This window comes from Carya illinoinensis, chromosome 13 (assembly GCF_018687715.1).
Source record: "Carya illinoinensis cultivar Pawnee chromosome 13, C.illinoinensisPawnee_v1, whole genome shotgun sequence".
Classification (NCBI taxonomy): Eukaryota; Viridiplantae; Streptophyta; class Magnoliopsida; order Fagales; family Juglandaceae; genus Carya; species Carya illinoinensis.
Window position 1 is genome coordinate 9,497,754 of NC_056764.1, and position 15,916 is coordinate 9,513,669.

A 15,916-nucleotide genomic window follows, 5' to 3' on the forward strand; every position below is an offset into this window, starting at 1 on the left:
AGAATATTGTATATAATTTATGGAGGAAAGTTTGGTAAATTTTAAACTGTGCAATTTTATTTTTTATTTAAAAAAGTGAATTCACTTAAAAATTAATTTTTTTAATATTTTTTTGTAGTGAAATCCACGAATTTTCAAAAGACTTGGTGGACCTAAGAGCCGTGTTTTTTAAAACTTGAACACATGAAACATCTATATGCTTTGAACTCAATTAACACATATCATTGCTGAGGTGGCCGGAATAAAAGATAAAATATTACTTTTCTTTTTAAATCTTATTACTTTACTTTCGTTGATATGAATTATTTTAATTTTTAAGTCGCTTTGTATTACATTGATCTTATTAGCAGTACCAGGTGTCCGCAACATCAAGTAAGTTATATATGATGTGAACTTTTTCCAGTGATCTGTTTCATTCTAAGATCAGTATGAATGTAGAGTTTCGAACTCAAAAGATTCGATTTATATTACTCGCTCAAGGACAACGTCTATATATTCCACCCCTTTAAGATTCATTCAAAAGAAAGATTATTAAGATTGAAAGAGAGTAACGAGAAAATTGTCTTGGTTAATGAACTGAATAATTAGTGTTTTACGTACTGAAAGGCGCCACGTCGCAGTACATAATTAATTAATGCAGCAGACAAAGCATATGTCTCTGAGTAAGCCATCTGCATTCTTATCTCTAATATTAAAATTAATTTTTTTAATATTTTTTTGTAGTGAAATCCACGAATTTTCAAAAGAATTGGTCGACCTAAGAGCCGTGTTTTTTAGAACTTTAACACCTGAAACGTCTACATGCTTTGAACTCAATTAACACATATATCATTGCTGAGGTGGCCGGAATAAAAGATAAAATATTACTTTTCTTTTTAAATCTTATTACTTTACTTTCGTTGATATGACTTATTTTAATTTTTAAGTGGCTTTGTATTACCCATGCCTAGCTCATGTTGATCAATAATTGGAGCATCGTCCAAACCCTGCAACCTAATATGACTTCAATATACAAGGGACATATAGCACCAAATATTCAGCCAGTTCCTTAGAGCCAACGCATGCGCAGATGATGCTAAGGGAGAGTCTCTCCTTGGTTGTAGGGTGGCGCTATATATGGATCCAACGTTGATTGATACAACGCCACAACCTGAAGAAAGAAACACAGTGCTTCCAACTGACGATGCTTTCAGAAGAGGATGTGAAAGTTGACTCTAGTGACAAGCTGATTCAAAATTAAGTAGTGGCCATTACCAGCAAGAAATCTTCGGATTTGTACGTACTCCGTTGTCGGTTTCATTTTGTTTGTTCCAACATTGTTAATCTTGATATACATCATAATTCGCCAACCCAACATGATCATGCCCGACAAAAGCAAGCTTATATTAATTATTCTAACTTATATGAAAATAAGAAAATTAGTTTTCAAAATTAATACATCAAGTACTGTGTGATATTACACTAGCTAAAAAACTGTCAAACATATTGAAAACATTGATTCTATAGAAAAGAGGGTGAAATAAATTAAGCACGCAGGAGAAAGAAACTTGTCCACAAATCATCCACCATTTATCAGAGCTGATACAGGTTATAAGGGGATTATCCCATCCTCTCGGCCCATATGAAAAGCCCACGAGGGATCTCTTGGGAGTGAGTAAGAGTGCCTTACCAAGGCCCAGTGACCCTATTCTAAAAGGAGTCGGTGGGCCTTTAATTCAAGAACACTCGGCCTATGAGCAAATCCCACATAAGAAGCAACTCATGAGTGCGAAAAGCAGACGATAAAGGTCAAATAGGACTCGCCGCCCTGATACCACCCATTGACACCCAATCCTCAGGAACTTGCACAGGCAGGTAGACGGGAGATGCGGGGAACCTTTGATCTCTTGCCAACAGGTATGGAGGGGGGTTAACAAGGAACGTTCGTAGGGTAAAGTGAGTCAGGGAGCCACACCGCATTAATGGCACCACTCTCTTGACTTTATGCTACATTAATGATGCCGCTCCAAGAGCCACGCCACATTAAAATATTTTGACTAAGTGAACAGTTGAAGTGACATATGTTAATGTTGTGTTTCACAGGCCTTTGGGTTGGGCTTTCAGCAACTTAGATCTTCTGTCTTGGGATTGTGGACACAAGGAAAACACCGAGAGACGATGGCAGTAGTGGTGGCCTGGGAGTCTTCGATATCAAAGTCAGTATCATCTTAGAGTAGAGTGTAAGTAAGTAAAGAATTCAGAGATACTAAAGATAGTTCTTGATACCTGGGAGTTGCCCTTTTATACCTAATCCCTGGAATCAAATGCCCATGCTTTGTGTCAGGGGGTGGTGTCATCCCGCGCTTCCAAGGCTATAAACCGACTTTTGCTAGGGGCCAAGAACCCTTTAGCTAGGCTTGTGAATTGTTTGGTTGGCTTGGGCCTCTCATGATATTGGGCTCAGATTCTGGGCCTTGGGCCTAGGGAAAGAACCTTATAATAGTTACCCTGCCAATTCTTATCAAGCTGGTCCGATGGGAATTTCTTCTTTCCTTTCATGCCTTTGCTTGGTTATTATCACCAAATATTCCTCCATGTGTCGGGCCCCAGGGTTCCCTTTCATAGTTTGAAGCAACATGTAGAGCCTTGCCTTCTGATTTTTTTCGGCACGTCTCCCAACAGTTGGGTTCTGGTACTTGACGGCGGCCATTCCATCCCTTCCACATTAATGGTTCTCAGACAGTTTCTTTAATGCCCATGGGATTCTAACCGCTCCACTTCCACATTCAGCTTATGGAAGTTTGGAGCCCAACCTCTGATCCTCTATATAAGCTTTGCATCAACCTTACCATTCTCTCCTCATTTCATTTGCCCTCTCCTTGCATATATGTTCTTTCATTTGTCTCATTCTTCGTCCTTACTTCCAATGGCTGCCAAGAAATCTGATTAGCCCACAGTTTCTGCTGAGCAAGACTTGCCCGAGGTTCGTACTCCGAAGTCAGGCTACGTCGATCACCACTCGCACTCGGAGGCTTCCCACGAAATTTTGTTGTCGCTCATTTCTACCTACCACGTCCTAGACATGACATTCTTTGAGATTCCCTAGCCATAGGATCGGAGGGGGTCGTCGACGCCACGGTTCCGCATCACACGTTGCCCTCTTTCCTAGCATGTTTTCATGTGGGCTGAGGTTATCTTTCCCTCGTCCTATTCATGAAGTTTTGGGCTATCTCGAGCTGGCTCCCTCCCAACTTCATCCGAGTGCTTGGAAGATTCTAATAAACAGTTGTATCCTGTGGTGGCACGCGCTGTTGAAATCTGACCCGCAACATATCTACATGACCTACCGCGAGTTCCTCATGACCCACAATGTTAAAAGGGGTGCCGGGGATATTTGTAGCTTCAGGGCAATAGATGCCCTTATCACGTTGGAGCCACGATATCACAAAATTAAATATTGGACCAACAAATTTCCTTTGTGTTTAGCCGGGATGGGAATTTCCCATCGGGCAAATTAACCGTGCTGAGTTTCCCATCAAGGCCTAGTGGGGCATTGCATTGTTCCCAGTGACAAGGCTGTGTGGCCGACGGCCACTCTCAAGGAGTTATACCATATAGCCATTGTCAAGAAGTGGGTGGAAAAACATCCCTTCGCTACCCACTCGGAGGTTCTTTTAGGGAAGGAGAACATTGTAGTGCATCTTCCTCCTATCGGTTACACAATTCATCCAACTGTGACAATTCCATCCAGCCGCCAGTGGCTTCACCAAGGAAGCATTCCCCAAGCCTTACCCTTGAAGGTAAGAAGAAGAATTCTCGCACAGAGAAAGCCAAAGTCGATAGTGACCCTAAGCCCCCTTCTTGACCTCCTCTGGGTCAATTGTTAAGGGTGGTTGACGTTCAGCGGCTAAGGTCCGTGACGCCTGCCCTGAGTTCAATTTCTCAAGTGTTTGCCACTGGTCCTACACATAGGCAGTTGGAGGAAAACCTTGTTGGCCTTAGTGTACCGACCAAAGTTTTGAATACCATACCGGAGGTTGTACAGGTCAAGGCACTGAAACGAAATATTTCGGTACCAGTAACGTTTCGGAATAGTCTATATATGTATAAATTATATATATATGCACATAAACTATATTCTAAAATAATAATAAAATAAGTCATAAACTCAATAATACTACTTCTCAATACAAGTCTTAAGTTTTAACACAATACACATACTTGTAAAATTAAATAAGTCCAAATCCAATTAATAAAATAAAAGCACTCATCTTGAGATCAAATAAAAAATAATAGTGCCAACTACAATAAATAATAAAAATATTGATTAAGATCACATAAAATAATAATACAATTATGAACTTTCAAGCAAAGAAAAATGATTAAAAGACATAATATATTTTTATTATTTTATTTAGAATAGAAAATATTCATATCTATTTTAAATTAATTAAAAAAATTAAAACACTATTTTCAATATGAGGTCAGACATGCCATAACGTCCACTTATCTTTTTTACTTTTCTTTTCGTAAATTGAGGTGCAATGCCAGTAACGTAACAGTCCGAAAATGCCCTTGCCATTTTAACAAAATCACAAAAATGTCCAAATGACTCCAGTCCACCCCTATTATACGTACTAGCCGAAATTAGCGGCCATTTCGGCCGAAATCTGACATATTGGCCAGTACAAGTTGAAACATACCGATACAGTCGATATTTTAATTGATATAAAACAGACCCATTCTATATACTAATTAGGGTTCTGGTACGCTATATTTCGACCGTACCGACTGGTACGATACGAAATTTAAAACACTAGTACCTGCTGCTCCTTTAGCTATTGTTTTAGTCGTTGAGCTTGTGTCAATCGTTGATCCATAACATAATAAATATAATTATAATTAATTATTTTTTAATGAGTTAGTTACATAATCCACATTAAAGAGTTTATTTCATTTTAATTTAATTAATTTTTTATTAATTTATCTACAAAATAAAGAAAATAAGAAAGAAAATGTTTCTAACTCATGTGGACTCTCGGATAGGTAGCTAATGATCTGGTCTGATCCTTAGATCTAATCGATCTAGTCTAATCTAGAAAACTGATAGACCAAAATTTTTGTGATCTAATATTGGACCGAATTGGAATGGACCGATTACACCCAAATTAAATATGGAAAACCAGCATTTCTTTGTTTAATATAGAAAAAAAAAAAAAAAACAAAAAGCACTATTCTTTTAAAAAACTTCAACATAGATTGCAATTTTCCGTATAAATATAAAATAATAAGAAAAAGAAATGTATTGTGCAGGACACAGCCAATAAGTTCCTTATCAAAGAACTCGACTATAAATTTTGTTTTGTCCAAAATCAACCCCAATTTCAATCAAGTTTCCCATATTTAAAAAGTAATATATACATATATATATATATATATATATAGTTTTTCTTATTGATATTATATAATGTTAAGATATAAAAGAAATAATAAAGTTTACTTATTTTTATTAGTTAAAACTTTTGAGACAAGTGATGATTTAACATAATATCATAAAAAAATGTCTCATATACAAACTCTAACTCTATATATTTTTTAATTTAATTAAATATTCTACTTGTTGAACTATATTACTAAAGGAGAGTCTAGCCCACACATTAAGAGAATATTAAGATATAAAATAAATAATAAAATTTATATATTCTCATCAATTTAAATTTTTAAAATGACTAGTGGTGATTTAACCTACTACATTGGCAACAGAAGAAATGAAAATAATTAATTATACAGTTTTGCTATATATTAGAGATGAAGGGGAACAAGGCGTTGAAGCCATCGAAATCCAGGCAAGATGCGGTGGGGGACACATGAACTCACCCACATTTTTTCATGTTAAGAATGCAATATCCTTCAAGGCAGGTGAAATAATAGGATTCAGATCCCCTCAAATTTTTACTCGAACTCACGCAAATTCATGAACATGCGTTTTTTTCATTTATTTTTGTAGTCTCAAGAATGAATTTGATACAAGAAGGATGGCCGGATCATACGACATTAGACAAGAAACCAGCAACCCCAAAACCAAACACATTATAAACGTTTCTTTTGTTTTTTCTTTTATTAAGGTAGATGATATCATTTAGTAGATCTCACTTTTGGCCGAAAAAGACCAGTTACAGACAAAAACTTGAAAGTTACAAAAAATGGCAGAACTAAACATGAAACTAGACACAAACATGCTAGGTGGAGCAACTTGAATATGGAAATGTTTTATTTAGTTCCTGCATATATAATTGAGTAGGGAATTGGGTCTCCGGCTCTTCACTATTATATGGAGAATCCATTCACAGTCATCCCTCCATCCAAGTAAATGACCTGCCCAGTTATGTAAGAGGCTGCTGGCAGGCAGAGAAAAGCTACCATGGATGAAACCTCCTCTGGCTCTCCAGGTCGTCTAAGAGGTGTCCGGAAATTTACCAGTTCCAAAAGCTTTCCTTTAAGATCCTGCAATGCTCATTACAAGTACTAATGTCAAGGATCTATTTAATCACGATATTTAAGAACTATACGAGAATTTTAAAGATTGGTGATTCGAACGTGTTAAGCAATTCAATGATTAAAGATGCAACTAGTCCCAAATTCAGAAAACAACCGGAAAGACTGTTTACATTTTCAACTAAAGGAGTTCTAGTGGCCCAAGGTGCAACGCAATTGCTCCTGATATTATCTCTTGCCCACTCGCAAGCCAAACTTTTTGTAAGCTGGTTTACAGCTCCTGCACAAATCAACACAATTCCAAGTACACTTAATAATCCTAGTGATTGCAGCTCAAACTTTCTTCTGCACCCCCGAGATTAGTCAGGGACTTCATTCGGGACACCCAGTGCCAGTAAAAATAATGATAAATACCTTTGCTTGCTTCATAAACAGATCCAGTGCTTATAGACACATGTCCTCCAACAGAAGAAATGAAAACAATGCTTCCACAACCTGATGCTTTCAGCAGAGGATGTGCAAGTTGGCTCATGTGGTAAGAAGATTCGAGGTTTGTTGTGACAACGAATGAGAAATCCTCCGCTGTCGTGTCTACGGTTGGTTTCTTTATGTTGGTTCCCACATTGTTTATCTAATTACACCAAACAAAAAAAAACAGTTAGGAGGACAGAACCGCCCCAAGGAAAAGCTAGCTTAGTTGTAAACTTTTAATAAAATCTTTTTATGAGAATAAAAATATAAAAAGAATCTAATATAGCCACTATTGTGTACTCCTTAGACACTCTATTTATGTAATTGGTCAAAACAGTTATTTTATATTAAAAAAATTGATGTAGCCAGTGGAGTGGGTAAGGAATACGTAAAAGTGACTACACATAGAATTTTTGCTAAAAAAATCAACCTAGGAAAAATCCCTAGTGCCAATTGCAATAATTTAGAAAATTAAGGAATTTGATTGAAAAAATAATAAAAAAATGTAGGACAAAATTAAAACAAGTTGGAAATTAGAGTACCATAGGCCCAAAAGTATATTTAACAAAAAAAAAAATGGACTCTTATCTTGGCCAAGTTAATTAAAAAAAAAAAAGAAAAAAGGACAAAAAATCATATATCTATATATACTACTAGAAAAATGCTTGTTTATTACTAGTTATTTGTAAGAATGGTTATTTACTACTGATAAGCAACTAAGGCACCAATTGCCTCCAGCTGTAAGGAGATACTGCCAGCACTAGATCCAAACAGATTTGGCAAGTTAGTCAATGTTTCCTTCAATTATTGCATAGCCACCAGGTATATGGCCTAGCATATTGATCGACTTATCCTCTATCTGATTTTCTCCTCCTTGTCTGTAAAGGTATGAGTGAGATTGTTGGTCTCACCTCCTCCTACGACACATGGCAAGCCCTTGAAGCCTATTTTTTTCACAAATCCAAAACTGGGGAGATTCTGTTGAAGGATGAACTTTCAACTCATCAAACCTTTACAACAACTATTCTGGTAGTAAATGGCCATTCTCGTTGCACTGGCCACAAATAATTTTTTCTTTTTATAGATCATCATCCAGAAACAATTGAAGTACTTTATCTTTATCTTCATCTTTATCTTATCACTAGTTTCAACTGTTCTTATGATTTAAGACACAGAGAATCGGCCAAAAAACCAAAGATTTCCCTACCCACTTCCAAGCTCAGCACTCAGCAGACGACTCAAATTACTAACCTACCCACTTCTCCCCACCCATCTTCTCTCGTTGATCTTAAATATAGAAAATACAATAAAAAGAAAGAAAAGCCGTCATCTACACCTTTATAAATTATCTCTTAGATATTTGATCGAGACAGAATATAGTTCATTGTTCTGATAATTTTACTCTGTTTTATCATATTCTTACGCTTTGCATTTAAAACTCTGTGATCTAGACGAGCAACACTCAAAAGGTAGGGACTTACAAGGATATTGAGTTTGCCCTCAAAGTGATGAGAAACTGTTTTCATGAGCTCCTCTCGTTGGGGTCGAGACACAAGGTCACACACCGAGCCGGTGACTCGGAAACCTTTCTTCTCCCACGCGCGCAAGCATTCGTTAAGCTCGGCTTCATTTCTAGAGCATGTATGCACAGACGCTCCTAGCGCTGCCAGTTCCTCCACAATAGCATGCCTAATCGATCACAACACGTAGAGAATTAAACTATTGTTACCAACAATTACATAAGAACAGGGTTTGTTGTACTGCTGCATAAAGCAATGATCTTTTTCTGGAATGAGAACAGCTTTGAAAAGAAAATTTATATTCAAGATAAACTAGACAGGACAGAATCATGTTGATCATTTTGCATTCTGGGTATTTTGGAAAGATAAGGGATCGAGAGATGAGGGAGAGAAAAAGAACCCGATTCCTTTGGTTCCACCAGTGACAAGAGCTGTCGTTCCCTGAAGAGACCATCTTCCGCTGAGATTTTGAGCCATTTCTCTCTCTGCTATATAAGAGGATCACCAAAAACACCAACAACAGTTCTGGTTCGATCTAGTACAATATTCTTACCTTTCCAAGTGTGTTTATATTGTGACCAACGCCCCAGGGTTACTCAAGTGGAGAATTAAAAAAGGAAAGAAATACTTGGTGGTGGTAGGTGATCATGGTGTAAGAGTCGTAGCCGGCCGTTGTCTGCAAAATAAACAAGTTTGGATTCAAGGTTTGACTTTCCACGGTATTCCTCCGCCTCAGGGTTTATTAATAAAATTGGAGATTCTAAAAGAAAAAAAACTCGTGTTAATTGCAAATTCAGTATTTTAGTAAATTACTTGTTATTCTAATTTTTATCATTTTCTTATTATTTTATGATGTAATATTAAATCTATTTATTATTTAAATTTTTATCATTTTCTTATCATTATATATGAAGTATTAAATTTTATCAAAAAAATATATATATAATGTAGTATTAAATAATTGGAGACTACTTATTATATTTTATTTAAAAATTTATTATCTAATATCATATCATAAGATAATGAGAGGATGATCAAACTTAAGATGTTGAATAAATTTTTTCTTTGCTTTTGTCCATTTGTAAAGAATCACCTCAGCTGTTCAACTCTTTACATTTATATTTGTAATTTTAAAATTTTGCAATTGTAGTTTATGTTGATTAAGAATATAATATAATTAATTAATTTTTTCTAGTCCAAGAGATAAGGAGTAATTTTGTATTATCTTAAAATAAAAATCCTGAATTTGATTCTTAATTTTATATTTTATTCTATGTAATTAAATATTCACATAGTCTTCTCTTAATATTATATATATTCTGGGGTGATTTTGACATGTTATCTATGATTCAAAAAGGTTAAATAAGATGCCGAAGGCCAATGGCCTGATGGCATGAAGCCCCACCTCCAAAACTGAGGTCTGGGTACGATCCCCTCCCAAATTCCCATATCAAAAAAAAAAAGGTAAAATAAATAAAATGAATAGCATCTACCAAAATTGACTTAAATATTAGAAAGTATAACAGCAGTCTGGTTACATGCATGAATGTTTTCTAACTTTGACCATCCATCCTATGGTTATGCTCCAATCCGCAAAATATAAATGTTCCAATAATTTATAATCGAGCATCTAAAATATTAAGATATAAACTTGTGGTCCCCCAGTTGTACTGAAAAATATTTTTTTTTACAAGTAGTAAATTTGAATATTTAAAGTCGCCTTTTTTATTTTACATCCTAATGTAGGTTTTTTTTCATCTTGAACCAAAAAACATTTCTTTCCCTTATTTTTGTTTGTCCCAAATAGATTACGTCTTCTCCGGCACATAGAGATTTGTTTTTTTTTTTTAAAAAAAAAAATAGATATAAAGGGGGTTAACGTCGTGTTCCACATACCTTTAGACTAGACTCCAACGACTCGAGTCTTTGTTATTGGGCTTGCAATCACAAGGAAAACATAAGGAGATGGGGGCCTTCATGGAGGCCTGAAAGTTTTCGATACCTAAGTCAAAATCGTCTTAGCAATTTATGCGAGTGAATAGAGAGGGCAGTGAGAATTTTTCGTACATAGGGATTGCATTATATACCTAGTTTCTAGAGGTTAACTGCCCATATCTCATGTTAGGAAGATGTCCCCTCGCTAATTCATTTAGTCAGATTCCTTTAATGCGACATGGCTTCTGGGGTGGCATAATTAATGCAGCGTAACTCTCTATCCCTTCTACCTTGCGGGTGCATATTGTCAAGCTCTTCCTCCCTTACCTGTCAGATGATCAAAGGCTCCCTGCATTTCGCTCTCACCTGCCTGTACAGTGGTATATGAGGTTAGGCTCCGTAAGGGAATGCCGAGGTGGCATGTCCCCTCCTTCCTTGCGTCATGGGGGTTTCCCGCGCATTTAGGGTAGTAGGCCAGCCTCTGCTCCAGGCTAGGGTCCTCTGATGGGCCAGGGTAGCCCATTTGAGCTGGGGTCCCTGTGTTTGGGTTTGTTTTTTGGGCCTTCGGCCTAATAGAAAAAATCTCCTTACAATTATCCCACCGACTTCTATCGACTAATCCTATAAAAATTTATTCTTGCCTTTGCCTTCATGCCTTTATGCAACCACCATCGTTTGGTATCTTCTCTTTTTGGAAGGGGAGACCATTTTGCTCCCCGACTTTTCCATGTGTTAGGTCCTAGGGCACCTTTACTCGGTTTCTTCATCATTTGATGCGATGTGCGATGGTTTCCATCCCGACTTTATTGGCACATTTTTTGAAGGTTGAGTTTCGGCACTTTATTGCGTCTATTCTGTCCCTTCAACATTGATAGTGTCAAGCGACTCTCCCACGTTGCATTGTGCCACGTAGTTCACGAGATTCAAACCGTTCCGTATCCCTTGTCCAGTTTGTGGGCGTGGAAAACCAACCATCACTTTCCTATTTAAGCTTCATCTTGTCCTTCTTGTTCCCCTTTTACCACATTGCACTCTCCTTGCATTACAGTTTCCTCACTCTTCTCCACTTGATTCCTTCTTTTGGACACCTTTTTTGTTCTCAACTTCAATGGCTTCCAAGAACACCTTCCAACCCAAGGTCCTCAGGGAGCTAGATTGGCTTGAGGTCTGTACCGTGAAGCAAACCTACGCTGGTTACCAATGGCGCTCAAAGGCCACCCCAAGTTCTTGGCATCGCTGATTTCCACCTACCATGTCCTAAAGAAGATGGTATTTGAGGTTCTCAGGGCAAGGGAAGTAGCAGTGGCTTCACCTCACATGTTGCCCTCTTCCCCAGTCTGTTCTCCTGCAGGTTGAGGTTGCCCATTCCTCGTCCCATCCGCGACGTTTTGGATTGCCTTAGTTTGGCTTTCCCCTAGCTTCATCCAAACGCTTGGAAGATTCTGATGTGCTGCTACATTCTTTGACAACGTGCCTTGTTGAAGTCTAACCCGAAGCACGCTGACCTAACTGGCTGCGAATTCATTCTGACCCACAACCTCATAAGGCTTGAGGGGAACCTCTACAGCTGTAAAGCGATGCATGCACTTGTCATACTGAAATGCGCTATCGTAAGGTCAAGGATTGGACCAACAAGTTTTTCTTCATGTTAGGCTGAGGATGGGAATTTCCCATTGGGAAAATAAATCGTGCGGAGTTCTCGATCAGGGCTTATGCGGGGTTGTCTCTTATGACAAAGCAATATGACCAACGGCTTCTCCTGAAGAGTTGTGCCACATCTTCATTGTCAAGGAGTGGGTGAAGAATCACCCAAATGTTGTTCTCTTAGAAGCCCTCCTCAGGGAGGAAAACATAAAGGCGTTTATGCCTCCCCTTAGCCATACTATCTTTGGTGACCGCAGCATCCCCATTCGTTCTCTAGCCATTCCGATGAGGAAGCGTTTTACGAGCCTTTCCCTCATAGGCAAGGGGAAGAAACCCCGCAGGGAGAAGGCTAGGGCCGATAGTAGCCCTGAGCCTCCTCCCCAGTTTCTTCCAAGTCAATCGTCGAAGGTGGTAGAGGTGCGACGGCCGCCGCCCATGATGCCTGCTCTGCCCCTAGCTTTCCCAGTATATCCTTCAAATCCTCTACGTAGGCTGGAGAGAGAGAACCTCGCCATTTCTAGCTACTCCTTCTCCCGTCATTGCCTTAGTCACAAAGCCCATGACTGTCATTGCTCCAGAGGCGCCTGTCACAGTGGCGAGCCCGCGCAGGCTATCTTGGGTGCCAATTTGCTCTCATTGCATTTCTACGAGCCCCTCCTGGAGCAGGCTCCTCGGTGATCAACCTTGGTGGAGCCCCTCCTAGGGTGAACATGGGATGATCCACTCTTTCCCTCCACTACACAATCTACGATCAGGGGCAAGATCTTTAAGGGCATTTCTAAAGAGCGTAGCCCAAATGCAGAGAGTTCGCCTTCAACTAAGCCTCGTCGTGCACAAACTCCTAAAGAGGGTCTCGCTCCTACTTTTCGTAATTGAGTAACCCTAATCTTAGGGAATTAAGTCGCGCCAATGGGAGACTAGGCCTCCATTTCGCTGGGAGAGAGGCTAGGATGTCTTGGTCCAACCTCTCCTATTTGGTCTCCTCGAAAGGCGAGTTGTCATGCAGTTGGCTACTTTAACACATAGTTGAAGTTGGGTTAGAGGTGGTTTGCTCGTGACCGGTGATAAGCTAGGTAGTTAAAGTGCATGTGACTTGCTTTAAGCTTTCAGTGGGGGTCGAGCAACGCATGAAGGTTAAACTCACCCTGTGTCCTTGGAGAAGGTCGAGTAGTGTGTTAAGACTAAACTCGTCTCATTAACCCTTACACTTGGAAAGTGGTTTAGTGCACACTAAGGCCAATTTCGCCCTGAGCTACGTCGGGTAGTCGGGAGGCTAAATCCGCACTTCGCCGTGAGGCAGGTCGGGCCACCTTGAGACTGGGTTGACCTGTTGGTCCTCAAAGAAAAGGTAAGTAAGAGTTATTTGTTCAAACTATGAAAGTGAAACCAGTTAGTGTAAATAACCCTCAAAACTTACAAATTTGAGTTGCCTTGTTGTGATGTGCCAAAGGTTCGAAGTGTTCCATTGTGGGAGATGGCATTCCAAAGCTATGTCGAGCAGTTGAAGGACTACATCCCTTAGCGGAGGGGTAGGGATGCCTTAGTCCAAGCCCTTCCCTTTAGTCCCCCAATGAGGTAATTTGTCGGACAATTGAGAAGCTAGTCAACACTTTGTCGTGATGGGGACAGGGTAAGTTGTTCGGGCAGCCAAAAAGCTGGATCCGCTCTCTTCCTTTGGGAGGTCAAGTTGCCACAGGGGTTGGTTTCAAAGTTTTGAATACCATATCGGTGGCCGTACTAGTCAAGGCACTGGAATGAAATATTTCAATACCGGTACTGTTTCAGAATAGTCAATGTATGAATCAATTATATATATAAATTATATTCCAAAATAATAGTCTATATATGAATAAATTTTATATAAATTATAAATAGTCTGGTCTGAATTGGGAATCATAAAATGAGCTTGCAGTTTAAAGAAATGAAAAAGAAAAAAAAAGTAAAAGCTGAGAGCCAAAATATCGATCGGTACGGGCCGAAACGGCCAAAATTCTGACCGGTACGAAACAATGATCTTCTCTACACTGGCTACCCGGTACTGACCAGTACGGTACGAAATTCAAAACCTTGGCTAGTCTTGCCTATTGTCCCTCATGGAGAGGTAGGTTGTTCGGGCATTTTGTGATTGGACCCGCTCTCATCCGTTGGCATTATAGGTAAGGTAGGTGAGGGTCAGGCTGACACTAATCCTACTCTGTGTCGTGCAAGAGGTTGGGTAAGTTATTTTGACAGCTGAGAGGCTGGAATTGCTCTCTTTGTTGGGAAGGTTAGGCCACTATGAGAGCTAGTCTCGTCTATCGATTACGAGAAGGTAGGTTGTTCGGGCAGTTTGGGATTGAACTCACTCCCACCTGTCGAAGCCCATGAGGAAGGTAAGTTTTCTGGCAACTGTGCTGGATAAAGCTGCCTTAGGCATTATATTCATCCCTTTGGTACCCCTTGGGGAAAGTAGATGTCGGACAACTGAGCAGCTAGTCTGCACTCTGCCTTGATGGGGACGGGGTAATTCATTTGGGTAGCCGAGATGCTAAGCCCGCTCTCCTCCATTGGGGAGGCTGGGTCGCTTGTGGGCTGGACCCATCTGTTGACCCTCACGGGAAGGTAGGTTGTTTGGATAGTTTAGAACTAGACCTACTCCCATTCGTTGGCATTACAAGGAAGGTAAGTGAGGGTCAGGCTGGTGTTGATCCCACTCTTCTTCGCGACGAAAGTCATGGTAAGTTGTCGGGTGACCAGAGGGCCAAACCCACTTTCCTATGAGGGAGGGAAAAGATGGCCTTAAGGCTTATCTAGCTCCCGCTTGTTGACCCCCATGAGGAAGGTAAGTTATCGAGCAGCCGAAAGCTGTCCCGCACTCCACCATGGGAGGGATAAAGCAGCATTTAGGTGTGACTCATCCCTTTAGTATCCACACACAATATTTAGAGAGTTCAGAGAGTGTTTTTTATTTTTTATTTTTTATTTTTTATTTTTTTTCTTTTTAAGAAGAGCCAGTAGTCACACACATAGCGATATCGTCCCAAGTTGAGAGAGAGTTCTTTGTACATGGAGATTGCCTTATATACCTGGTTTCTGGGGGTCAACTTCCCATACCTCATGTCAAGAGGATATGTTCCCTCACTAGTTCCTTTAATCAGATTCATTTAATGCGGCATGAATCCCTATCTCTTTTACTTTTTTGGTGTACGCCATCAGGCTCTTCCTCCCTTGCTTGTCAAATAATCAAAGGCTCCCCGGATTTCACGCCCACCTACTTGTATAGTGCTATCAGAGGTTAGGTTCCATAAGGAAATGCTGAGGTAGTGTGTCACCTCCTTCCTTGCGTCACAAGGGTTTCCCACATATTTAGGGTCATAGGCCAACCTCTACTCCAAGGCTAGGGTCCTCTTATGTACGGGGCCGGACTCCTCGTGTTTGAGCTTATCTTCTAGACCTTAGGCCGAAGGAGAAAAACCCCCTTACAAAGAGATTACACAAAATTAATTATTAAAATATCATAATATTTTAATAATTACTTTAATTTGTACGTTTATTTTTGTAAAATGGTTAAAATACTTTTTAATATTTTGGATCTCGCTTGATTACACAGATGAGATGAGATAGAATGAAAGTTAAAAGTTGAATAAAATATTGTTAGAATAAAAAATTTTAATATTATTTTATTTTGAGACTTAAATAAATTGAATTATTTATTATATTTTATAAAAAATTAAAAAAAATTATAATGATTAAATAAAATAAAATAATTTATAAAAACACCAGGCTTATAATTATTAAAATATCATATAAATCCGCCGTCAGCATCTAGAACTGTTCAAGTGATGTTAAGTTCTTTGGATGGATTTATATATTTTGTTAGAGTCAAATCTTCT

The 15,916-nt window shown here is 39.0% G+C and overlaps 1 protein-coding gene across 1 annotated transcript; it reads right to left on the reverse strand.

The window, feature by feature from the left end:
- Nucleotides 1-6,069: 6,069 nt before the first annotated feature.
- LOC122291504 (tropinone reductase homolog At1g07440-like) lies at nt 6,070-9,171 on the reverse strand. Its single transcript, XM_043099237.1, has 5 exons — nt 8,866-9,171; nt 8,427-8,634; nt 6,889-7,105; nt 6,648-6,754; nt 6,070-6,483 (listed from the first exon to the last, which is right to left on the reverse strand). The coding sequence occupies exons 1-5, from the start codon at nt 8,940-8,942 to the stop codon at nt 6,307-6,309; spliced, it is 786 nt and encodes a 261-aa protein (XP_042955171.1). The 5' UTR covers nt 8,943-9,171; the 3' UTR covers nt 6,070-6,306.
- Between the last annotated feature and the right edge of the window lie 6,745 nt (nt 9,172-15,916).